Genomic DNA, 26,859 nt, shown 5'->3' on the forward strand with positions numbered 1-26,859 from the left:
AAATCAAAAAACCTGCCGCAGATATAAAAGTCCAAAATCATGCATAGATATAAAGTACCAGGAGCAAGCCAACTGAAGTAATAAAGAATCAGACCGACAGAGATTTGAGACAGAGGAATTAGCATCAGAATGTAAAGTAAGATGTTTAACACGTCGGTACACAGAGGAAAATGATAACATAAGAATGGAACAAGATACATCATGAATATCTGGGAAAAATAGAACTAATCAGAATTAGGAACTTAAACATGTTAAGGGCAACGTAGACACATACATAGGAAAAATTACTGAATGGGAAGAAATCACCAAGAATGCAGCACAGAGAGTGAGAGAAGTGGAGAAATTATTCATACGCATGGGGATTAAAATGAGAAAGTTCAACAAATACCTATTTCGAGTTATTTGATGAGATAATAGAGGTAATAGAGGGGCACATGGGTGGCTCAGTGGGTTAAGCATCCGACTTCGGCTCAGGTCCTGATCTCAAAGGTTTGTGTATTCAAGCCCCGAAGTGGGCTCTGTGCTGACAGCTCAGAGCCTGGAGCCTGGAACCTGCTTCAGATTCTGTGTCTCCCTCTCTCTCTGCCCCTCCCCCTGCTCATGCTCTCTCTCTCTCTGTCTCTCTCTCTCACTCTCTGTCTCTCTCTCTCAAAAATAAATAAACATTAAAAAAAATTCTAAGGTAGCAGAGAGGCAGATAAATATACACTGAGAATTTTCCACTAGTAATCAAAAGCATGTATTCTTAGAATTAAGAAGCCCCCAAAAATCTCAAAAAGAGTAAGTAAAAGAAAATTCATATCTAAACACACTGGGTTAAATGCAGAAAATCAAAGAAAAAGAAATCTTAAAAATAGAGAAACAGAACATCAGCTATAGAGAAATTATAATAGACAACGGACTTTTCAGTAGCTCACGCGGAAGTCAGAAAATCAATGACTTCAAGTGTCGGAGACAAAAACTGCCAGCCTGGAATTATAGACAAAGAGAAACCACATTTTAGAAAAGAGAGCAAGGAGGGCGCCTGGGTGGCTCAGTCGGTTGAGTGTCTGACTTTGGCTCAGGTCATGATCTCACGGTTCGTGGGTTCGAGCCCCGCAACGGGCTCTGTGCGGACAGCTCAGAGCCCGGAACCTGCTTTGGATTCTGTGTCTCCCTCTCTCTCTCTGCCCCTCCCCCACTCGCTCTCTGTCTCCGTCTCAAAAATAAATAAACATTAGAAAAAAATTGAAAAAACAAATAAATAAATAAATAGGAGAGCAAGGAGCATCTGGGTGGCTCAGTCAGTTAAGCGTTTGGATTCTTGGTTTTGGCTCAGGTCGTGATCTCACGGTTCATGAGACCCAGCCCCACGTCAGGCTGTGTACTGACAGCACAGAACCTGCTTGGGATTCTCTCCCTCTGTCTCTCTGTCTCTCTGTCTCTCTCTCTCACCCTCCCCCACTCACTGAGCTCTCCTTCTGTCTCTCCCTCAAACTAAATAAACATTAAAAGATAAATAAATAAAACTGAGGGCATGTTAAAAAATAATAAATAAATAAATAGAAACGAGAGCACAGTGAAGACATTTGCAAACAAACGGAAATGGGATGAGTGTGTTATCACCAACAAACCTTTACAAAAGCAATTTCTCAAAGATGCACCTGAGGAAGAAAGAAAATTATCCCAAGAGGAAGGTATTTCCCAAAAGAAGGAATGTGAAAGAAAGAAAGAAAGAAAGAAAGAAGCAAAGAAACAAAGAAAGTAATAAAGAAGCAAAGAAAGAAGAAAGAAAGAGAAGAAAGAAAGAAGAAAGAAAGAAGCAAAGAAAGAAGAATGAAAGAAGAAAGAAAGAAAGAAAGAAAGAAGAAAGAAAGAAAGAAAGAAAAGCAAAGAAGAAGAAAGAAAGAAAGAAAGAAAGAGAAAGAAAGAAAAGAAAGAAAAAGAAAGAAAGAAAGAAAGAAAGAAAGAAAGAAAGAAAGAAAGGTGTGAGTAAATCAAAACACGAAGCATTTAAAAGTTACATTTTACATCTTGAGGAGTTTCTTTAAAAGATGTCCAAAGTACTCGACAACAGTGATATCTGTCAGCAGAAGGATGTTCAGAACGAAAGATTTTGTACTGTTGCAGAGGAGGGCAGGAATTACCGATGGGCCACTGCCGGGGGCAACACCAAGCGGGGAGCAGGGTGTAAGTCCCTCTGGTGGGGAGGTGGGTTTCATCACCTGCATTGTTCAAATTGCCGCAGCGTGACGATAACGACACGCAACAGACTTTTAATCGGTTTTGCTACAGTTTTGAAGTTCTCTGCAGACAGTTCTCCCCCTTACTGCCTGTACCTGAAGCGTACAACAGCCACCAGCGTCAGCTTAACACATCATTGCTTTGTTTATTTAAGAGCTGCTATTTCAAGTGTAACTAGGAAAGAATCAGACGTTGATTATGCAATTATTATACAGGAGAGAGAAATAAAGCATAGCACATGGAAAAATGTTCACACGAAAGAGTTCGAGAAAGGAGGGGAAAATTGAAGAGCGTGAGAAATAGGGAAAATAGGGCGGTAAAAAATACAAATAGGTTAATTATCGCTAAATAATAAATTAACTCATGGGTTGAACTGCCAACACACAGGAAACAGGAGAAGCAGAAGAACTTATTAAGTGACGTCCAGGGATGTCACCCATAAAACACCAGAGTCTGGGAAAGGACAGGTTTCCAACAAATAAAATGAAGACTGATCATGTCTTGAGAAATTCAGCAATCAATCACGATGTGTGGATCTTCTTTGAAATCTGATTCATACCCAGAAACTAAAACTATTCTGAGACAAGCAGGGAAATTTGAGCCCTGACTAGACAATACTAAAGAATTGTTAGGGTCCGCCGTTGAGTGTTCGACCCTTGATTTCAGCTCAGGTTATGATTCCTGAATTTAAAATTTTAAATGAAAAAAAGAAAATGAGAATAAAAAAAAAAAAAAGAAAACAATTATTTTTTTAATTGTTAATTTTTTAAGTGTGATAATGATTTGTGGTTATGCTTTTGTGCATCTTTATTTTTATTTTTTTAATGTTTATTTTTGAGAGAGAGAGAGAGAGAGCGCGGGAGTGTGAGTGGGGGAGGGGCAGAGAAGCAGGCCCTAGGGTCTGAGCTGTCAGCACAGAGCCGGACGCGGGGCTCCAACTCCCGAGCTGTGAGATCATGACCTGAGCCAAAGTCAGACGCTTAACCGACTAAGCCACCAAGGTGCCCCCGTGCATCCCTATTTTTAAAGATACAAACTAAGGGGCCCCTGGGTGACTCAGTCAGTTAAGCGGCCGAGTCTTGATTTTGGCTCAGATCACGATCTCATCTCATCCCATGAGATGGAACCCTGGGGCTCGGCTCTGACATTGCTGAGCCTGCTTGGGATCCTCTCTCTCTGTCCTTCCCCAGCTTGCAAGCGTGCCCTCTCTTGCTCTCTCTCAAAATAAATAAACATTTTTTAAAAAGAAATAAACTGAAATATTCATTACATGATATGATACTAGATTCAAATTAATCTGAGACGAAAAGGTAAGTGGTTGGGGCACTATGGAAGCAAGACTGGCTATGAGCTGATAATTGATGAAACCAGATCACGGATTTATGGGCATTTGTATACTATTCTGTCCACTTTTGTGAATGTTTATAATTTTCCAAAAATAAAAGTTAAGTGATTCCAAGCTAGACAGACCAGTAAAAAAAAAAAAAAAAAAAAAAAAAAAAAAACGAATAAATAAAGACAATAAAAATATTTTCAGGTTAGATTCTTACAACTATGGTCTATTTACAGAAAACACATCTAAAATGGAAAGACATCTAAAGTTTGGAGTGGGGAGGGAAAATTCATATGATGCAAACAAAAATTTTAAGAGTTAATATAGTTAAATTTTTTAAAAGACAAAGCATAATTAAGTCGTCTTGATCTATATATCTAAGGAGAGTCGTTAAAAATGACCAAAAGTCGGGGCACCTGAGTGACTCAGTCGGTTGAGCATCCGACTTCAGCTCAGTTTATGATCCCACGGTTTGTGAGTTTAAGCCCGTCATCAGGCTCTCTGCTGTCAGCACAGAGCCCACTTGGGATCCTCTGTCCCCCGCCTCTCTCTCTGCCCCTTTCTTGCTGGTTCTCTAAATAAATAAATAAATAATTTTTTAAAAAATGATTCAAGGTTAATGTATTATTCATTAGTAATATATCTGGGTTCTAAAATTCTACGTATCTATTAATATCATTTCAATATTTTGGATAGGAACACTGTCAAGCATGTTATGGTCTAAGAAAAAAATGAACTCCCAATTTCATATACTAAATGTGAATAGAAAAAAAGGAAGAAAAACGAGAAGGAAGTCTATATAGAGTCTATATAGATGGAGAACTTCAGAACTACGGAAACAGTTGACATTGATTGAATTCTACTATGTGGGTACTTTTCTGTGCACCCTACATGTAATAACTCATCTAATCCTCGCAACAAATGTGTAAATATGGGTATTATTGCAATTTTATAATTTGGAAAACTGAGGCAGAGAGAAGATCCATGATCTGTTTAAAATCTCACAGCTAGTAGTAAAGCATCATTACCTATCTGTAGTGTTGAACATCCATTTTTATATCATTCATGATTTCTCTCTTTTTTTTTTTTTGTCTTCTTTCAGTTTTTAATCTATGGGAGTTATTTCTCTGTTATTGCTGGAATTTTCCTCATGAGAAGCATTTACATAATCTATTCAGCCAAATGCAGACAGGGAAGATGTAATTCTACTACTGACCAGAAACCACATGATCCAGAGGACTCCATTTCTGATATGAACACAGTGACGCAGTTTTAGCCTGGTCTCTCCTATCATGGACTCAGAAGACGGACTGTTCGGAAAATATATGGCGCTAAACTACATGGCATTTTAATTTTTTGTCCTAGATTAAGACACCGTAAAAGACAGAATTATCATCAACACTACATCAAAACCTCAGCTACGGGCTGGTGAGCAGGGTACAACCAAAAACTGGAGTTGACCAAGTTGAAACCAGCCATCTTTATGGCCTCGGTGAGCAACTGGGACCCTAAATACTATTTGAATACTTTGAAGTCCATCCCAAAACAACATGGAAATCAGACAAGTGGGACCATCCAAAAACAGAAACATGAAATATCCCAGAGTTAATGATATATATTAGCATTCTGTGCCCAACCTCATAAAAGTGTGATTTGTTTTGATCTAGGTAATAAAGAAGTTTCTAGCACAGGTCTGATGCATATTAAATGATCAATACGTGATAACCGGGACTGCTGGGTGACTTGGTCAGTTAAGCATCAGACTCTTGATTTCGGCTCAGGTCATGATCTCAGGGTCATGATATCGAGCCTCGCATCAGACTCCCCACTGACGGCGCGAGGTCTGCTTAGGATGCTCTCTCTCCCTCTCTCTCTCTCTCTCTCTCTCTGCCCCTCCCCCACTCACCTGGGAGCACATGCTCTCTCTCTCAAAAAAAATAAAATATGCGATAACCATATTGTATTCATATTGTATACTACCAAAAACGTTAGAATGGGGAAAATAATTTAATTCCCCCAAAATGAGGCCAAAAAATTAAGGGAAAATTTTTCCTTAAACTTTACCATGACCCTGCATGAAAAGACTGAATGTTGTAATGATTTCAGTTCTTCTCAAACTAATTTATGAGTTTGTTGCAATTTGTGACGGTCTTATGTGTCCACTTGACTGGGCCAAGTTTCTCATTGATTCTAATAAGCACTAATGGAGGTATTGCTGTGATGTATTTTGCAGATGTGATCAAAGTTCATAATTAGTTGACTTTCAGTAAGGGAGATTATCCTAGATAATCTAGATGGGACCAATCCAATCAGTTGAAAGGCCTTAAGAGAAGAACTGAGCCTTCCCAGAAGAAGGAGACGTTCCATCTGTGGACAGGAGCTTCGGGTCATGCCTGAGAGTTCTAGCCCACGTGTCCTGATGGCCTGCCCTATGAGTTTTGAACTTAGCCTCATCAGCCCTGACAATCAAGTAAGCCAACTCCTTGAAATACATTTTTTTACTATATGTCTCCACTGGTTCTGTTTCTCAGGTTGAATCCTGATTGATACAGATTTTGGTACCAGGAGTGGTTGTTGACACATCTACAAGGCCAACTTTTCTGAACTGTTTCTGGGTTTCCTGGAACTGGGTATCTAATCTAGTTAGGTTTTAAGCCACCATGAATCTGTTTCCAGTCATAAAGAGACCACTAACAGTCATGGCATGATGTAGTTTTAGACATACAAGTGTCACCATTGGGCCCTCCTAATCAAATACTACATTAGTTTCCTAATGATCTTATAAAAAACTACCACAAATGGAGAGGCATTAAACAACAGGAACTTATTTTCTCAAAGTTATGAAGGCTAGAAGTCTGAAATCAAGGTGTTGGTGAGGTCCTACTTGCTCTCTGAAAACTTGGTCTCGGGGAGGGTTCTTCCTTGCCTCTTCCTAGATTTTAGCAGTTGCTGGCAATTCTTAGCCTCCCTTGACTTGTAGACACATCACTCCAGTCTGTTCTTCTGGTGTCACATGATGTTCTCCCTTTGTGTCTGTGTCTCTATGTCCAAAGTCCCCTCTTAGTATAAGGAGACCAATCATGTTGGATTTAGGGTTGACCCTAATAAAGTCACATTAATAGGTTCCAGATGAGCATCAATTTTGGACGGGACAATATTCAGCCCAGTTGAAATACCTATAGGAGGTGAGGTTCTGGATTGCTGTGTATTTGTCGGTTCAGGATGTTTTACTTAACCTGAAGAGAATAATGGAATTGGCAGGCTGCTCCTGGAGCAGTACACACACACACACACACACACACACACACACACACACATTTATATATATTCTCACTGGAGAAAATAAGGGAGAAATAAGGATGACCTCAGGGCTTCAAATTCCCAGCTCAAAGTGCTGCATTAATGACCTGAAAGCTCTAATATCATCCCTGAAATAAACGCAAATCTGCAGCCACAGAGCTGAGATTTCTGATAACCAGACCCAGAGTCTCATTCTGCAAGTGGCTGATTTACAACATAAATTGAATTCCTAACCCTGCAGGCTGTCTTCTGATAAAGTGAGGACACTCGTTGGGAATAAATGAAATCCTGAAAACTGGAATGGAGACATATGGTCAGATCTCAATAAAGCTGGGGACATCTGACCCCTAGATCTGCCAAGTCTTTGCCCTTAGAGGCTGCCCTTCCACCCCTGCTTAACGAGGGGTCTTATAATGGCAGCTGTTTCAGCAGGCCCCAAAAGGTAAAATACAAAATGTATGGAGAGGCATTACACTCCAAAAGAGACACATGGTTCCCCCAGCTTGTATAGAAACCTAGAAATCTAGATAATATGTGTGGAAATGGACCTTAAGGATGTAGGATCATGATAGAGGGAACGTAAAGTTGGATCAAGCGGAATTTGTTGATATGGGTTGCCAGTTTGGTTGGTTAGCTGAAACATGAAGCCCACCCTAAAGAAGTTGAAATGCCAGAAGTGCCTTGGTGTGCTATAGAGGAAGGTATTCCAAAGCTTAGGCAAAGTATGATATTAGAGTGGATTTATCATGCGGATTTGTTCACCCAACATGGGAAGGTCCAGAAGACACATCTTTTACCGTAACTTTGAGAATATATTTGTGAGAGCAGCCCAGCATTCTAGAACTCTGTGGCTGCTTTGCTCTATGGGTCAGAAATTCCAGTGGGAGCTGCTACCCATGAACTGGGGACATTCAAATACAATGGAGATGATGGGATCCCAGGGTGGCAGGAGCCACATGGAGACATTGAGTTGCTAAAGACAAGATGGGTATGGTTACCATAATGGACAATGGAGCCAAAGCAGTGGTCAGAATAGTCTACTTCATGGATACTTGTGGTGTTGGCTGGTTGGTATCCCTAGAAAAGAAGTAGATGAGCAGTTTACCAAATTCTTACTTGATCTGCATGAGCGAAAGGGTTCTAATGAATTTTAAGCAACTTAATATTCAAGAGCAGTCATAATGGAAAATGCTACCATTGCTTCATGATAATTTGGAGTCCGATGTTTTTTAGAGTAAAAAGCTGCCTAAAATCTAATCCATCCAGGAGTGTCTGGAATTTAAACCCAAGGTAAATAAGCTTGAGGGTGGTAGAAAGAAATCCTTGGGCATAGGAGGCAGGACTTTTCCCATTGGAAAAGTCTTCAAAACCCTTTTCTCGGATTAGTTATCATGTCGAGACAAACAACTTCAGTTTCTACTCTGGGACTCTGTTTCTCTCTGTTGTATACTGAGTGAGCAGCCAATGTCTATCTTACAATTCACAAATTCTCTCTTTGAGGGTGTCTTATTTTGTTGATTTTTTATTTCAACTCACGTATCTTTTTATTCTTGAGATTTTGATATCAATCTATTCTTGTTTTTACCTGTATTTTCACTATAAATCCTTCTTTTTTTTTAAATAGAAGTCATTCGCTTACTTATTGTCTTAAAGATCCAAAAATATATAATTTAAAAGACACTGTTAGTTCTACAAAGTCAATTTAATCTGAAATGAATTCATGTTGCAAGCTTATTTTGTTGTTCGTTCTTAACATTAGATATTTTCAAATGTGTGTTAGTTATTCAGCATTATATAACAAGTTAACCCAACCCTTGTGGCTTAAAACACTCCACATTTATTATCTCACAGTTTCTGAGTCCCAGGAATCTGGGCACATCGTAGCTGGGTCCTCTACTTCAGGGTCTCTTATAGGCTCCAGTCAAGGTGTTGACCAGGCTGTGGTCATGTCAAGGGGGCAGGATCCTGACTGGGCCATAATGCATTTCCAAGTTCATGTAATTGTTGGCAGGATTCAGCTCCTCGTGGCTACTGAGCTGAGAGCTTCAACTCTTTGCTGGCTGTTGACTGGAGACTGCCCTCAGTTCCTGGCCATGTGGGCCTTTCCAAGATGTCAGCTTGTTTCATCAGAGAGTGCAAGCCAACAAATCAAGAGTTGGCTTGAAGGTGGAAGTCACAGACTGTTGTAACCTAATCAAGGATGTGATATCCTGTCACTTTTGTGGCATTCTCTTCACCTGTACCTAGAGCCAGCACATAATGAAGAGCAGATGATTTCACAAGAGTGCGAACACCAGGAGGCAGGGATCATTGGGCACCATGTTTGAGACTTCCTACTACAAGGAGGTTTTGAAATTTTGCCAGCTTCCTCTAGGTGAGAGCTGTTTTGCTTCCCCTTTCATTTCTTTTGCTTTCTCTCTCCTTACCCCAACTCTTGACTTGGCTTTTACCTGTCTCGAAGTTTTCCTAGAATATTTTCCTGCCCCACCTCCAAGCCCCATCCCATAGTGTAGTGGGATATCATAGATTGTTCTCAAGCCTGCAGATAATTTAAGACAATTTGTGAACTTGGGACGAGGTCCATATGTCTTTGATGGATACCAGTTCACAGGCCAGAGCCCCAGGTGGAAAAGAGTCATAGAATTTTTTCAAGACGAAAGGGGCCCCACCCTGGCACAAAATCCCAAAAGTTTGCCTTGCTGTCATCCCCTCTCTACATCGAATATCTGATCTCTGTGATCATATTCCCACTCTCCTCATGCCTACAGCGCACTTCTAGACCCTGACCCCAGCAAGGTCATGAATACAGCCTTGCAGTCAGCATTTCCATTCTATGTTTGGTCCACAGAAATAGTTCGCTTGTTTTTGAGCCTAGCTATGTGGTTCATTTATTTTATTAGAACATGTTATCTGCCATAGCTTCCCCCCTACCCTTTCTGGACAGATACATCAATGTGTGAAAATACTGGATCACCGTGATCCAAATTCTCGTCAGCCTATGGTCTCTACTGCTAATATAACAGCTGGAAAAAGCTGTAGAAAATAATCAGAATAAGAAAAAAGGAAAGGAAAGGACAAGGCGGGGAGAGGAGAAGAAAGAAAAGAAAAGAAAAAAGAAAGAAGAGAAGAGAAAAGAAAGGAAAAGCAAAGAAAGGAAAAGAAAAGAAAAGAAAATGGAAAACAGGAGAAGGGAAGAAAAAAGAAAAGAGCAGTTTACCCTCTTGTTGTAAATGAAATTGAAGCAGTGGAAGAAAAGACTTCCTCACTCAAAGAAGCACTGAAAACCCCCTTTTCACTGGGCTTCCTTTCATCAGATCTCCTTTTCATGTATCACTTTTGCTAGAGGTAGTTCAGAAGACAGAGGCACCAGGAGAATTTACAGCTCGAACGCATGTTTCAGATTTCTGTAATTGAACGTTGCGGTGTACTGAAAAAGGTGAAAGAAGAAAACTGTATGCACAAAACAGCAGAAAGAAGGGAAGGAAAAGATTGAATGTGTCAACAAAAGAGACCCCGTGCAAAGCCCAGATGGTCTCAGGCCCACCATGAAATTCTGTATTTGAGTCCTGATGGGAATGCCCACGGAGGGTTCAATAGGCCACTAAAGGGGTATGTCCGTCCATACATCGACACAAAGGAACTGGACCTCTGGGGAGACGGCACACGGGGCTATAAGGGAGTGAGGGGTCTGTGAGGAGGGTGAAGTTTCACTGAGGGGAGATATTGGTCCCCAGAGACCTGGCAGGGGCTTCTAGGACCACCCTTGAACGTGCTGCCACCGTCGGGCTCTTAAGACTTCCTGCAAAGATAAATTCTCTCACAATCTTCAGCACAAACCAGGATTCCACGCGCCCAAACACAACAAAGGCAAAAAGAACACTTTTGATGGACTTCTAGTTTTTATTTTATTAGGAAATTTAGACAGGATTATGCAGTGACTAAGAACACAGAAGAAAAAAGGGGAAAAAACTATGCAAGAAGACGAGAAAAAGTGGGCAAAGACAGAACTGAAAGCCAGTGGATAGTCCCAGCCAACCAGGTATTCGGAATCATGACTTCATTAGTAATTTGCACAATCGCTCTGGTGCTGGGCTGCATACGGATTTCTTCCATTAGGTAATTTCTCTTGGTTCGGGGACTTCTGATCGAAGGACTTAAGGCACCGAAGAGAGACAGGAAGGGAGTATTTTCAAGGCGGGGGAAGTGGAAGTCTTACCAGCTCTGCACACCGCAGCATTAGCTGCAGCACTGCTTCTTGCAACAGCACGTCTGCTGACAACAGCACTTCTGCTGGCAGCAGCCCTTCCCGCAGCCACACGAGCCGCAGCCACACGAGCGGCGGCAGCAGCAGACCACGGGGACGCTGCAGCAGCCCCCGCAGCAGCCGCAGCAGCAGGGACAGCAGCTGGAGCAGCAGCCCACCCGGTAGCACCGGCAGGTGGTGCAGCTGCCGCAGCCGCCGCCGCAGCCGCCGCAGCCGCCGCAGCCGCCACCGCAGCCACCGCAGCCACTACCGCAGCCACCGCAGCCGCCGCCGCAGCCGCCGCAGCCACCGCAACTTCCGCAGCCACAGCACCCCATGGTGTTCGCAGAGAGGACTCGGGAGAGGGGAGGAGGGAGACTCAGGAGGTGAGCGAGGTCTGGTGCTGCCTCCTGCTGGGGGAGGGGCTTATATACCAACCCGGGAGCAGGAGCAGGAAGACACGTGACCACTTCCTTGTTGCTATTTGGCTCTATTTACAGGGAAGAATCGCATCATCTCTTATGTGCTTCCCTTTTAGATATCTTTGGCTTCATCACCTGTGTAGTTTACTGTTTAAATAAACCTATATTCCAGTTTAAGTTTAAAACACTTACAAAATCTAGGGAATCCTCCTGGGAACCAGGAGCGTGGTGAGGCTACCAACGGGGCCAGGCAACATCTCCGTCTTCCCAAGCCGCCTGTGCCCGCGGGGCGTGCGGACCACACCCGTCATCAGGCAGCCCCTGGGTCAGGTGATCTGTGAGCTCTGAGGGAGCTGCTACAGTGAAGGTCAAGGTGTCGTCCCTGACCTCAAAGAGCTTGGGATAGAAATGACCCTGGGAGCTGGGGATGTGAATTGGCAACAGATTCAAAGGTCACTGCCAAGGCCAGATGCCATCATTGCATTTGTTGGCCAGGGGAAACTAAAGATACCATTGTGATTTTTTTTTTTTTTTTTTTTTTTTAATTAGGCTCAGGGCCAGAACTTACAACCCTGAGATCAAGACCCGATCTGAGATCAAGAGTTGGATGCTCAACCAATGGAGCCACCCGGGCGTTCCAATAACAGTATTTCTATCCTTTTTTTTTTTTTTTTTTAAACAGGCTCCATACCCAATGGGGGGCTTGAACTCATGATTCGGAGATCAAGAATCAGATTTTCTACCGCCTATGCCAGCCAGGCACCTTGTCATGGTGATTTCTTATACCCAGGTCATACTGATTTATTTTATTTTATTTTATTTTATTTTATTTTATTTTATTATTTATTTACTTTTGAAACAGAGAGGTGGAGTGCAAGTGGGGGAGGGGCAGCGAAAGAGAGGGAGACACAGAATCCAAAGCAGGCTCCAGGCTCTGAGCTGTCAGCACAGAGCCTGACGCGGGGCTCGAACCCAGGAATTGGGAGATCATGACCTGAGCCGAAGTCGGATGCCTAACGGACTGAGTCACCCAAGCAACCCCTGATTATTTTAAAAATGGAAATAAATCCTCTTAAGAGTCTGCATTTTAATGGTGTAATCCTCAGTGTATTTTGCTCTGGATGAGGAATTAGTTTTTGGCTTTGACATCAGTTGATGTCTGCTAAGGAGGCTGACCTAGGCAATTTTGAGAGCAGGGTGGTACCTTGGGGGACACAGGTGCAGAGGCCTGAGAAGTGAGGAGAGGCCCGATGTGGGGAGAAAGAAGTGTGAGATGTGGTGAATGTGTAGCTGGGGTCCTGTGGGGTCTGAGGGCTAGCGACCAACAAGGAGGCTGGAAAAACAGAAGACAAAAGGATGAGAGCAAAAGCGGGCTCTGTACTGTGTGTGTTGATGGAGGGCACTCTGGCCTTTCAGGGAGTTCTGAGGACCTTCGTGGGGATCTTCAGAGATCAACAGATTCCCCAAACTACGTTTTGTAAATGGCTTGCTGCTCGGAGTTTATTTTCCCAGTCCAGTGAGATTGTCCTTCAGGAATCTGAGTGACAGAAAATGCTGTAAGGTCCCCGGGGCATGTTGACATTGTTATTAATGATCCCAAACTATTTTTGTGGTATGTGGACTAGAGCCTTTCAACCACCAGGGGGTGGGGGGGGGGTGCTTGAGCTGGGGGGGGGGGGTGCTTGAGCTGGGGTGGGGGGGTGCAGTGGGGCAAGAGATAAGAGGTTTTAAGAGATTTGAGAGCTTTTAAGGAAGCAGAATCAACAGAATTGGAAAGAAGACCAGAAATGGGGCTGAGAGAAACAAAGGATTCAAAGCCGAGATTTTAATGGATTGTCCATTTGATGGAGAAGGCATGCAGTGGAGGAATATACCTTTTGTGTTGTGGGGTTGGTGATTATGCCTTGAGTCTGTGGCCTGGGACATGGCAGGTGCCTCGGAAAAGCCTTGGGAAGAGGGCGGAGCACCAGTTGGATGTCGGGGATTTGGGGTGTGAAGGAGATTCTAAATGGGAGGAAGGGATCCGTGAAATGCACATGGAAATTGAAGCCCCGGTTCTGGATGTGAGCACGTAGGGAGGGAGTATAGTGGGAGAGAAGGGAGCGTCGGGTCAAGACTTTCAGTAGAGAACTTTTGGGGTTGAGGGAGAAAAGAGGATCATTTAGTTTAAAAATAGTCCACATTTCTTTGGAAAGGTAGCTGTGAACATGTAAACCTCGCAAGAACCAAAGGGACCCATTTAACAAGGTGTGAGCCACACAACAGTGATAGATGTGACAAAATCAGAGACAAATGGTTTGTTCAACTCGGTTGTTCATATGGACTCGACCTCTTGGAAGTTTCTGTTAGAGCCAGGGGTGGGGAGGAGGGGAGGGCTCCAACTGAATATATGGAGAGAAAATCACCCAGGAGAAAAGGAGCTGGCAGTAATCAAGTGCTTTCTTAGGTTAACATCTCAAAGGTTCAGCTGTGTTTCTGTGGAAATGGAGATCACCTCCCAAATGTGAGCATCTCTTAGTCTGCCTCTAAAATGACTGTGAGAAGGGGCACCTGCACGACTCAGTCGGTTAAGCGTCCAGCTCTTGATTTCGGCTCAGATCGTGACCTCACGGTTCATGAGATGGAGCTCTGAGTCGGGCTCTGAGCTGACAGCACGGAGGCTCCTGGGGAGTCTCTCCCTCTCTCTCTCTCTCTCTCTCTCTCTGCCCCTCCCCTGTGCACGTGGGTGCTCATTCTCTCTTTCTGTCTCAAAATAAATAAACATTAAAAAAATAAAATAAAATGACTTTAAGAAGAAAAGCTAAAATTAGCAAATGTATTGGGTCAAATGTCATCGGCTAGAATGTAAACAAGGAACAACCCTAGATGAGCTTATCGTGGAAGCTGCGGCAATGAGGAAGTGCTCAGGGTCACGGGTCCTGGGCGGCTCCATCCCCACCTGCTTCAAGATGCTATATAAGCCCCTCCCCCCGCAGGAGGCGGCACCAGACCTCCCTCACCTCCTGAGTCTCCCTCCTCCCCTCTCCCGAGTCCTCTCTGCCGACACCATGGGGTGCTGTGGCTGCGGAAGTTGCGGTGGCTGCGGCGGCGGCTGCGGCGGCGGCTGCGGCGGCTGCGGCGGCGGCTGCGGCGGCGGCTGCGGCGGCGGCTGCGGCGGCGGCTGCGGCGGCGGCTGCGGCGGCGGCTGCGGCAGCTGCACCACCTGCCGGTGCTACCGGGTGGGCTGCTGCTCCAGCTGCTGTCCCTGCTGCTGCGGCTGCTGCGGGGGCTGCTGCAGCGTCCCCGTGGTCTGCTGCTGCCGCCGCTCGTGTGGCTGCGGCTCGTGTGGCTGCGGGAAGGGCTGCTGCCAGCAGAAGTGCTGTTGTCAGCAGACGTGCTGTTGCAAGAAGCAGTGCTGCAGCTAGGCGGGCCACGTGGCCTCTGTCCCTGCCCAGGAGACCCTGGAACGTTCCTCTGCTCCATTCGCCTGCCCCACCTGTCCTCATGTGCTGTTCTGAGACTGACCCTCTTTGCTCCTGCATTGAGGTTCCTGTTTTTGTTTTTTCTTCTGCTTTGGGTGTTTTCAGGTTTCCCATCTGGAAAGTTTCTAGTCAAATAGCCAACAGTGAAAACAAGGACGCGAGCACAACATGCTCGCTCTGAATGAAGAGCTGACCTCATGGGGCTCCGTCAGATAGGATCGCAATTAACGTTCTTTAGACCTAGGTGATTATTTCCTTCCCATGTCTGTGCTTCTACCTCTGCTCCTTTTTTAATCTTGTATTCCTATTTGTCGACAGCGTTTTTCTAAATGTCCTAATAAATACAAACTTTTAACATGAAAAGTTTCTTTTTGCCTTTGTTTTGATTTTACCATATCCCACCTCCCGGAACATCTTAATCTCACTTAAAAGTCACTTGGAAGATGGGCAGTGAGAACAGAGCAAGGCAAGGAACCATGAGAACAGCCTTCCTGCCCCCGCTGCCCATGCATTTCAGCTACTAACACCAACAGAGCACTTGGAAGTGATTTACCTACAACTGGAATTCTGTTTTGAGATGACGGTTTCAGTTACAGGGAAACAAGGGTCCCTAATTGATTAAAAATGCTGTTTTATTCACAAAGAGCCATTTCAAACAAATATTCAGAAATACATCCACTACCAAAATATGGAGGGCTGCATTTGCCTTAGATTCCTATCTACTGGGGCCACTTATTCTTCGCATCAGGGGCAGAGCCCCACCCCTGCAGAGCAGGCCCCGTCACTTTCCCCTATGAATTTAGCGAGCAGTACGCATTTAGACTCTCGGTATTATTAGTTTCGCTTTCGATCTCCCTAACTACAAAAAGTAATGCCATCAGGCTGTGCTAAGTGGGTCAGCTTTGGTGGATGTGGGATTTCTCTTCGTTCTTTTCTGTTTATATCAATTTAACCTTGGTTGGGGTATTGTGAAGGCTCAGGCTTACTTTTGGCTTCATTTCAGATCTTACTTAGTAACTTAAACTTTGATGGATGTTTTTAAGTTTTATTTTTGAGACTCATGAGCTTAGAGGGGCTCTGACTAGTCCTCTAATCTGTGTCCTTTTGCCAGACTGTGCTAGTCCATTCTGTTTTATTTATTTATTCTTAAATTTATTTTTAAAGTTTATTTATTTTGAGACAGAGAGAGAGAGAGAGAGAGAGAGAGCGTGAGAGGGGGAGGGGCAGAGAGAGAGAGAGAGAGAATCCTAGGTAGGATTCGCACTGTCAGCACAGAGCTCGACTCAGGGCTCGGACTCACAAAACTATGAGATCATGACCTGAGCTGAACTCAAGAGTTGGATGCGTAACTCACTGACCCACCCAATGACCCTGGTAGTCCATTTTTTTTTTTAATGTTTACTTAATTTTGAGAGAAAGATAGAGGCAGAGCATGAGCAGGGGAGGGGCAGAGAGAGAGGGAGAAGTAGAATGCAAAGCAGGCTCCAGGCTCTGAACTATCAGCACAGAGCCCAATGTGGGGCTTGAACTCATGAACCGTGAGATCATGACCTGAGCCGAAATCAAAAGGAAACTACAGTTCAGTTGGTCCTCAATAGCCTCATTCCCTTGGAAGATACCAATCGAAATACAAATGACATTTTATGATTCAGATTATGAGTAGTATTTAGAAGGATTTAAATATTTTGGAAGAATGTGCTTTCTGTTGACAAATGTTCCCTGAGAAACCCCTAGCTATAAAGGCAGGTTTGAAGCCAGTTCAAAGATGGAGTAGATCCTGCCTTGGAGAGTCATTGGGTGGGGTGGGTTGTGTACAAAGAATTATAATCCAAGGCCAAGTGTGATACTGGCTGTAGGCATCTCCATCAGAGGTGCAGAGGTAGTTCTTGAAAACATCCAGAGTGGTTTCCATAGCGCTGAATCTCATGGCTTCTTGTTCCCTGTGGAGTCCTCTCTGTCACGTTTGCTCTGGTTTGGACCAGAGCCGGAGAATGGCAGAGCCTATCGTCACTGCAACGTGAGGGTCGGCCCTTGTCTTTGCAATAACTGTCCTCATCTTTTGCCCCGAGGCACACATTTCCCAGACGGACGGAGTGCTGAAAAGAAAGAGGTGGGTCGCAATTTAAGGGAAATATTTCTGTAGTTCTACTGAACTCAGCAAATGTCTTCATTTTCCAATCTGATATTATTCTCACTTTGTTTTCCCAGTGATTCAGACGGCCTAAATGAAGACCCATATTTGCGATTGGATCCCAGACAGGCACGTTCAAGCAACTGACGCGAGACGTGGGATATGCGCTCACACGGAGTGCTCTTCCCGTGCTTTCCAGCCCTCGCCACCAAGCCCCGATACATGGATCCTGTCTGACTGCCTTGTGAATTTGTCATAGCTTCATATAGTGGGAATGAGTGTGGACCCTGCTCGGGAGGAGGAAGCGAGAGCCGAGTGTATGCAGGCAAAGTAGGAAGCACACTGCACACGCATGCCACATTGTGGGTACAACAGCCCTACATTTCCTCCTTCTTTTTTTCAACTTGATTATTTAAAGTTTATTTATTTATTTTTGAGAGAGGTGGGCGTGGGGCTAGGGACAGAGGGAGATTGGGAATCCACAGTGGTGCAGAGCCCAACGTGGGACTTCATCCCATGAGCCATGAGATCATGATCTGAGCTGAAATCAAGAGTTGGATGCTTAACTGACTGAGTCACCCAGACGCCCCATGCTTCTTTCTTTTAAGTATCAGGGACAGCTTGTCACACAGATTCACCTAAGCCACAGCATCAATTTAGCCTTGTGACTCAGGACCCCCATAAACACACGTATTGTTGACAGTCATCAGGCGTGTCCCAAAAGAAGTATTGTTTTGTCAGGGCGGCCCTAACAAAATACCATACATGGGGTGGCTTAACCGCCAGGAATTTATTTTCTCACAGTTCTGGAGGCGGGAAGTCCAAGATCAAGTCCAAGTTCCGTGGCTCAAGGCCTGAGATGAAGCCGGCAGTGGGTTTGGTCTGCAGCCTTTCTCCTCAGCTGCAAGATGGCTGCCTTCTTGCTCTGTCATCGCACGGTCTTCCTTCTGGGCACGTCTGTGTCCTAATTTTCTCGTCTTCTAAGAACACCAGTCATATTTGTTTAGAACCCACCTTAAGGACCTTCTTTGGACTTCATCACCTCTTTAAAGAGCCCATTTCCAAACATAGTCACATTCTGAGATGCTGGGAGTGAGGGCTTCGACATCCGGATTTGGGGGGGATGCAATTCAGCCCATAACAAAAGAGTAACAAAACATACAGAAGTCTAATGCTTTGTCCTTCATTTACGTGGTTTTGTTAGTGACCTTTGTTTAATATAATCTGGACTTTGCTTTTTTTTTTTTTCTGCCAATAGCCATTACAGATTTACCCTTACTTTCTTTTCTATATCAGATTGTCAGCTAACTAACAAAGGAATTGCGTCTTGGTGTCCCTCCCAGGACCCAGCACGATGTTTGACAAATAAACGTTCAAGAACGGTCGCTGGTTCGCCCTGCTGCCTGGATCCTTTCTTCACCCGTTGATGTCAATACTGAGTGATGGCAACTTAGCCAATCCTGACAGCCCCCATCTCCTACTTTTACTGCCTGAAAAAAAGCTCACATCTCTAGTGAGCGGGACGGGGAGAGCAGAAGCTGAAGACGTGCTACATCTTTGATGCTCGGAGGGCTGCGTGTCCCAGGATTCGGCCGGTCAACCTCACTTTGTGGGAAAACTGCCACAAGGAGTCCTCAGTGAGGAAAGGCTGGGGGAGAGATGGATGGGACTCTCTCTTGCTGAGAATAGTTATGTGACAGGAGGTGGTTCTAAAGGCGGAGGCTGGGGGTGGCTCAGTTGGTTGAGCATCTGATTTCAGCTCAGGTCATGATCTCACAGTCCAGAGTTCGAGCCCCGCGTCAGGCTCTGTGCTGACAGCTCAGAGCCTGGAGCCTGCTTCGGATTCTGTGTCTCCCTCTCTCTCTGCTCCTCCCCCTGCTCATGCTTTGTCTCTCTGTCTCTCTCTCTCAAAAATAAAATGAAATAGAAATTAAAAAAAAATAAAGACAGAGCCAGGCAGAAGTGTGAGTCAGAGGATGGGGACCATGGGATAAACTCTAGAGGCTGAGAGTAACTACGGAGTGCCGAGTAGTCAGAGGGCACTAAATAAAAGCTCAGGGCTCTTGGATGCGGAAAAGGAACCAGACATAGAGATGGGTGGGTGTCAACTTAGAGTCTGAGGAAGCTCACGTCAGACCTCCTTCTCAAACCCTATCTTCTGAATTCCCAGGGGCAAGGAAGACTATCTTTTCAGGGGCTCCCTTTGGGGGTCTTACTTTACATGGTTACTCAATTCCTGTTTCCTTTTGTGATTTCATTGCATTTGGTCACTTCAGCCTATTTAAGCATCTGTCTTTGTCAGGCTCTACCTAGAATGGCAAGGAAATACCCCACGTGGACTTGTGGTGTTGGAGCAAGAATGTCCTTCTCCTGGGAGACAGACCCCAGGAGCTTGGCTTCCCTCAGCCCCAGCCCCACCGCCAGACCCAGCCGGGAGTCCCCTGCCTCCTTTCTCTCTCGGCCCACTGCTAAACCAACCACGATGGATCAAGAATCTGGAATCTACACAGAAAAGAACCAGCAGGGAGCACTATGGGAAATTAACAGAGGGGGTTTGCGGGACACATTTTATTGTGTGTGTGGTGCGGACTCCTTCGGACAGAGCTGGAGGTGTGGGATGGAAGTTGCCCATTTTGATTATGTTGAATCTAAACCTCCTCTTCTGCCCTTACATCTGAAGGCTGACTTTGTAGTTTGCGGTGGCTGACAGACAGCCTTCCGTGGCGTCTGCCATGGATCCGGCAGAAACTTCTGGGAGGGATGCACAGGAGGGTATGGATGCTTAGCCAGGCGATGGCTGAATGGGAAGCACTCATGGACCACAGAGCTAATGGGCAAAGAGATGCAAAAAACCCGAGGCTTCCATTTATGTTGCCTTTTGGGGAAATTCTCAGCAACGATGCCATAACAATCAGGATGGACGTGCAGTAGAAGAAGACTCTAGGAGCAAAAAGTGACCGTCATAAGTGATAAGCCTCAAAAGTTTTGACCATGCCCCTAAGTGATCGGACGATCATGGAAGGTGTGTATGGATGCCCATGCAGTCCGTCTTCTGTTGCTAAGACTCTATCAAGGGAGAGATTTGGGAAGAGTTTCCTCTATGACATTCAGCTGTTAAGACAGAGGATGTGCCCCTGAGTTCCCCGCTTCTTGAGAAACCCACAGTGGGTTGACCATTCACTAATCCATCTATATGTGTTGCAAACAATTCAGCTTTGGTTCATCGCTGTCTTCACATACGTACTATCTGCCTCATCTGTTGAGATTGAAATGCATTTTCCCCCAGGGATCGACGGTTTAGAGGCTGGGAAGAAAAAAAAGAAATGGGTCTTCGAGGCGGGTTCAGCCTAATTTATTAGGACGACAGTTGCTTTGCATTTACAGAGACGGCAAATGCAGTGGCAAAACCAGGACATAAATAAACACAAAGTCAAAGGCGTTTCGAGAAGGGAGAACATTAGCTATCCCGATTCATTTTTGTCGAGGACGAGATTCGAATGCGATTGACAGAGGAGACTACACATTTATTACTTTGGTTGGTGTTTATTACACGCAGATGGGATGACAGAAACTACAGGAGCGGGGGATTCCGATGGATTGGGGGTAAGGCTCGGTCATGCTGGTGACTGAAAAGTGAGGAGCAGGCCGGGAGGGAGGGGGACGTCTTACCTACAGCAGGGTCGCTCGAAGCACGTGCCCAGATGCCAGGCCGCCCGCCTAGCTGCAGCACTGCTTCTTGCAACAGCACTTCTGCTGACAACAGCACTTCTGCTGGCAGCAGCCCTTCCCGCAGCCACACGAGCCGCAGCCACACGAGCGGCGGCAGCAGCAGACCACGGGGACGCTGCAGCAGCCCCCGCAGCAGCCGCAGCAGCAGGGACAGCAGCTGGAGCAGCAGCCCACCCGGTAGCACCGGCAGGTGGTGCAGCTGCCGCAGCCGCCGCCGCAGCCGCCGCCGCAGCCGCCACCGCAGCCACCGCAGCCGCCACCGCAGCCGCCGCAGCCACCGCCGCAGCCGCCGCAGCCGCCGCAACTTCCGCAGCCACAGCACCCCATGGTGTCGGTAGAGAGGTCTCGGGAGAGGGGAGGAGGGAGACTCAGGAGGTGAGGGAGGTCTGGTGCCGCCTCCTGCTGGGGGAGGGGCTTATATACCAACCCTGGGGGAGAGTCCTGACCCAGGACTCAAGGCCACTTCCCTGTTGTTGTTGTTGATGATGCAAATATCCATAGCAGAACCTCACATGGCCTTTTGTGCACTTCCTTAATGGGTCCTTCTGACTTGTAAACCTTGCTAAATTTATCTTTTACTTGTCTTTTTAAGGCCCTGTTTAAAATAGGACAGGAAGTAACTATGAAATCCTGGGGTTTTTTTGTTTGTTTGCTGGGGGGGGGGGGGTGGTTTTGGAGGATTTGGGGCAATTTTTTTTCTGGTAGAAGTCTAAGTGGGTCAGAGTTTCCCTTGGGTATGTTTCACATTTCTTGGTCCTATCAGCCCAGGTCAAAGATTTTTTTTTTTTCATTCTTGTACCATTTATTACCATTTGCGAAGTGGTGAAGCATCCTTTTAGACAGAAGAGGACATTTTGAGATTCAAAGGGAAAGGTGATCCCAGGTCATATTATTTCGTCCTCCCAAGGCAGAGTTCCTTGGGTGTTTCTTCATCCTGTAACATCAGTTAGGAGGGGACTGTGGTTCCAAGGAGAAGGGATCCAGTGTTATCAGGGGTTATTACAGAGCGTCCTTCACATTCTGCCAGACGATAGAAGCACATCCTGAGCACAACATTCCCAAGCCATGTGCCAGACTCGAGCAGCCTTCTGCTATCATCAGCCTATTAAAAGAGAAAAACAAACCTCTAGGCTCAGTCCCTAGTGATCGTGGACCAGCCCGCCATGGACTGCTTCCTTGAATTGGTTGCTTCCATTCGGCCATCCGTATTCAGATCACTCTTTCCAGTTAAGGGTAAATAGTGAAGGCAATCAGCACAGTCTGCAGGTCAGGTTCTGTCGACTATTGCAGAATATGAAACTGCTTTTACCGGCCATCCCCCTGGGACAGTCCGAGTGGCACACAAATGAGGCAAGCCCAGGTGTCCTGTCAGCCCCCTGAATGAGCCTGAGTCAAAGGAGCTTGGAATAATGTTATGAACCGGGCCTTTAACACAGGACACACTTCAGGTTACTTTTTAGTTGCTGTTAAAGAAGCCTTAAAACTTAACTAAGGAGGTAAATGACCTGTACTCTGAAAACTATAAAACTTTGGTGAAAGAAATTAAAGACGACACAAGTAAATGGAAAGATAGTCTATGTTCATGAGCTGGAAGAACCAACATTGTTAAAATAAAATAAAATACTACCCAAAGCAATCTGCACATGCAATGCAATCCTTATCAAAATACCAACAGCATTTCTCACAGAACTAGAACAAATAATCCTAAATTTCTACGCAACCAAAAAAGACCCTGAATAGCCAAAGCAATTTTGAAAAAAAAAAAAAAGAGCAAGACTTGATGTATCACAATCCAAGTTTTCAAGGTGTACTACAAAGCTATAGTAATCAAAACAGTATGGTATTGGCCAAAAAGAAGTACATAGATCAGTAGAACAAAATGAAGAGTCCAGAAATAAACCCAAGCTTTTATGGTCAATTAGTCTATAACAAAAGAGGCAAGACTATACAATAGGAAGCAGACAGTCTCTTCAGCAAATCGTGTTGGGAAAACTGGGCAGTTACATGCAAAAGAATGAAATTGGACCACTTTCTTACACCATATACAAAAGTAAACTCAAAATGAAAGACCTAAATGTGAGACCTGAAACCATAAAAGTCCTAGGAAAAAAACAAAACACAAAACAAAAAACATAGGCAGTAATCTCTTTGACATCAGCCACAGAAATATTTTTCCAGAAGTGCCTGGGTGGCTCAGTTGGTTAAGTGACCAACTCTTGATTTCAGCTAAAGTCATGATCTCACAGTTCATGGGATCAAGTCCTGGGTCAGGCTCTGCACTGATAATGTGGAGCCTGCTTAGGATTCTCTCTCCCTCCTTCTCTCTCTGCCCTTCCCCACACTCACTCTCTCTCTCTCTCTCTCAAAAATAAATAAATAAGCATTTTTTAAAAAAGAAATATTTTTCCAGATATGTCTCTTTTGGCAAAGAAAACAAAAGCAAAATTAATTATTGCAACTATATCAAAGTAAAAAGCTTTTGCATGGTGACAGAAAGCATCAACAAAACCAAAAGATGAATAGGAGAGGTTATTTGCAAATGATGCATCCAATAAGAGGTTAATATGCAAAATACATAAAGAACTTATACAAGTCAACACCCAAAAGGCAACGATGCAATTAATACATGGTCAGTGGACATGAACAGACAATTTTCCAAAGAAGATGCAGAGATGGCCAGCAGACACATGAAAAGATGCTCAACATCACTCATCATCAGGGAAATGAAACTCACAATTACAAGGGGCAATCACCTCACACTGGTCAGAATGGCTAAAATAAAAAACACAAGAAATGACAGGTGTTGGTAAGGATACGGAGCAAAAGGGATCCTAGTGCACTACTGGTGGGAATGCAAACTGGTGCAGCCACTGTGGACAACAGATTGGACATTCCCTAAAAAATTAAAAATAGAATTTACCATATGACTCAGTAATTCCACTCCTGGGTATTTCCCCAAGAGGTTACAAAAACACCAATTCGGAAAGATGCATGCAATCCTATGGCTACTGCAGCATTACTTACAAGAGCCAAGAGAAGCCACCCAAGGGTCCTTCAATAGATGAACGGATAAAGAAGATGTGGCATCTATCTACAATGGAATATTATTCAGCCATAGAAAAGAATGAAATCTTGCCATCTGCAACAACATGGATGGATCGAGAGGGTGTAATGCGAAGTGAAATAAGTCAGAGAAAGACGAATACCATGTGATCTCACTCATAACGTGGAATTGAAGAAGCACAGCAAACAAACAAATTAAAAAAAGAGACAAGCAAAAAAAACCCAGACTCTTAACTACACAGAACAAGCAGATGGTTACCAAGAGGGGAGGTGGGTGGACGATTGGGTGAAACGGGTGAAGGGGATTAAGAGTTCACCCATGATGAGCACTGAGTAAGGTAAGGAAGTGTGGAATCCCTACATTGTACACCTGAAACTAACGTCTCACCGTAGGTTAATTACAGTTGAATTTTTTTAAAGTCTTAAAGATGACTTCTTTGTAAATGCAACTGTGTCCTGCTTTTCAGAACAGAAAGACAGGGAAGTGGTTTGGGGCTCTCCGTTGCACAGACCTGTAAATCATGCCTGCACCTACCTGACTTCAGTCACTACAGTCCTAAGATAACCGCTGTATAAAATAGCTGATTCATTTCTGGCTGCTACTTTTTTGTTGGAATGTGATCATGCCCTGTGGATTTTTAGTAGTTGTTCTTTCTTGTGCCAGGATAAAGACAGAGCAATGCAATTGCTTAAATAACTATCCTGGAAAACACCCAGTGAGCAAGCATTTCCTCTGTGCCTTCAGCTCACACACATTTCTCCCCAGTGCTCTGACCTTCAAGATTCATCTGTTCTTATATGAAAGGGCCCCTGAACTTCTGTTTTCAGGCACATTAAGATTTTCCATCGAGTAAACTTGGGGGGAAGCAGCGTACACAATTTAATAAATAGTTGTTGAATTATCCTTGTCTTACGACGAAGTAACTCTGACATCTGCAAGATGAATCCACGCAAAGAATTCCAATACATGGACAAGAACCAGAATAACCCTGTCCATTGACTTTCTCAGAGCTATAGAAAAAAAGGAGTTGATTCTGGGGGCGCCTGGGTGTCTCAGTCGGTTAAGTGTTTGACTCTTGATTTCGGCTCAGGTCATGATCCCGCAGTTTGTGGGCTCGAACTCCATGTTAGGCTCTGCGCTGATAGCTTGGGATTCTGTCTCTCTCTCTCTCTCTCTCTCTCTCTCTCTCTGCCCCTCCCGCTCTCATGCGCACACTCTCTCTCATTTTTTCTCAAAATGAATAAACATTTGTTTAAAAGAAGAAGTTGATTCTGAGTTTATGTAGGAGAAAGGGAACTGGGAAGACTGATAGGGACCCTCTATCGCGGGAAAGTCTTCCTTCCCATATAAGACCTTCAGTAAGGATGGGAGATGGGAAAATGTGAGGGGCGATCCAGGCAGCGCCCACCATAGGCCTGCAGCTGGCACTTACAAGGTGGGACCCAGCGGGAGCAGGGACGGCTGAGGACACTGAGAGCCCAGCCTGGGAACATAGGTAGAGGTAAGGGTAGAGATCCTTGGGTTCAGGTGTCCCCCGCGTTTCCAAAGCTCAGGCCTTCAGTAGTTAGGCTACTTTGCTTTTACAAAGACCTACGTTAGGACCTGCTGTTTTTGCTAACGGAAAGAAATCTCAAGAGGTTGTTCACTTTTACAATAAAGGCCCCAGTAGCGTTCAGCATTTGTAGAGGCAGCACTGCCCCTGAGCAGAAGAGCAGCTCCCCCCCCCCCCGCCCCCACCCAGCTCCTTCTCGGGGACGCACCCTCAGCAACTCCGCGTCTCCGCATCTGGCCTCCAGAGCTTTGAACTGCATCTCTGAGTATCTGTGATTTGTCTCCATTGATTTTGTGCATCTGTCGGCAAGCTGTGTCCTAAGGTTGCAAAAAAGCCAAAGAGAGGTGATTTGGGGTTCTGGGAACGCTCAGCATTTGCTCCGTGTAAGTTAATGGTAATTGACTCACCACTTTCCGCCACTTTGGTTTTCGAAAGTGTTCATAGGAACGCTCCGCTTCCAGAGAGCAGGGGACACCTGTGCTCTGGTAAAGAAGCATTAGAGGTGTGGAGTCAGTGAGAACTAGCATTCCGGGCTCTGGAAGAGGACTGACGACAGAACCAGGACGTGGGAAGGCGAGACCAAAAATAGAGACCAGTTAAGGGCACTTGGGTGGCGCAGTCAGTTAGTTAAGCCTCTGACTCTTGATCTCGGCTCAGGTCGTGATCTCACAGTTTGTGAGTTTGAGCCCCACGCCGGGTTCTGTGCTGATGGTGCAGAGCCTGCTGGGGATTCTGCCTCTCCTTCTCTCTGCCCCTCCCCTGCTTGTGCTCTTTCTCAAAATAAATAAGTAAACTTAAAAAAAAAATTTTTTTTTTAATTAAAAAAAATAGGGATGAGTCAAAAGGCTTTTGCAACAGTCTTAGCCTGAGAGCCTCAGCGGTCTAGAGACTGGGGAAGAGAGGGAAGAACAAATGGTAAGCAGGGCATGGAACATTCCCGAGAGGAGCCCCATTACAGTAGAGAAAACAGCATCACATTAACAGTAACACATGGTGTTTTACTAGATTTGCTACTTAGTCGCTCAGTAAGTGGTCAGTAAATATTGTTGAATGTACTGATCAGTTGATTAACTGAATCTTGCTCATCATTATGTATTATGTAGGTCCTCTCACCCCTCTTCAGCGTCCAGCAACATCCTGCCCCAACAACCATCACCCTGGGATCCCCACAAGGTATCAGTGGGCTCAAGAATGTAGCACTCAGTGGCCCTGGGAGAGGGCCCTTTTCTCCCCTGGCCAGTCCCCCAGGGCCTGCAGTGATGCAAGTCTGAGGCCTGGGGGGCAGGAAAAACCACGAAGGCACATGGTGGATCCCACCTCCTGCAGGTACTGCTCGAGGGGTGAAGGTCCTAAGCCAAAGCCATACCGTGATGGAGCCCACACTGCCACCAGCCATCACAC

At 45.1% G+C, this 26,859-nt stretch overlaps 2 protein-coding genes across 10 annotated transcripts in view; one reads left to right on the forward strand and one right to left on the reverse strand.

Annotated features, from left to right (window-relative positions):
- LOC109264954 (thiamine transporter 2-like) overlaps positions 1 to 7,676 on the forward strand; it is a 43,216-nt gene extending 35,540 nt beyond the window's left edge. For 3 of the 6 annotated variants that reach the window (XM_053904167.1, XM_053904174.1, XM_053904171.1), the window contains exon 6: positions 4,659 to 4,866. In XM_053904167.1, the coding sequence (XP_053760142.1) occupies positions 4,659 to 4,832 (174 nt within the window). In that variant the 3' untranslated portion in view covers positions 4,833 to 4,866. Of the gene's footprint in view, positions 1 to 4,252; positions 4,626 to 4,658; positions 4,867 to 4,921; positions 5,769 to 5,789 lie in introns of those variants that run through there. The other 3 variants (XR_008422663.1, XM_053904175.1, XM_053904168.1) reach the window with 3 other exon arrangements.
- Positions 7,677 to 20,449: 12,773 nt separating this feature from the next.
- Positions 20,450 to 26,859, reverse strand: part of LOC109264722 (small cysteine and glycine repeat-containing protein 7) — a 30,824-nt gene continuing 24,414 nt past the window's right edge. For 2 of the 4 annotated variants that reach the window (XM_053904190.1, XM_053904184.1), the window contains exon 2: positions 20,450 to 21,944. In XM_053904190.1, the coding sequence (XP_053760165.1) occupies positions 20,831 to 21,169 (339 nt within the window). In that variant the 5' untranslated portion in view covers positions 21,170 to 21,944 and the 3' untranslated portion in view covers positions 20,450 to 20,830. Of the gene's footprint in view, positions 21,945 to 25,666; positions 25,776 to 25,865; positions 26,213 to 26,859 lie in introns of those variants that run through there. The other 2 variants (XM_053904188.1, XM_053904186.1) reach the window with 2 other exon arrangements.

Source organism: Panthera pardus, unplaced genomic scaffold, assembly GCF_024362965.1.
Source record: "Panthera pardus isolate Hobbes unplaced genomic scaffold, ASM2436296v1 HiC_scaffold_10, whole genome shotgun sequence".
NCBI classification, from domain to species: domain Eukaryota; kingdom Metazoa; phylum Chordata; class Mammalia; order Carnivora; family Felidae; genus Panthera; species Panthera pardus.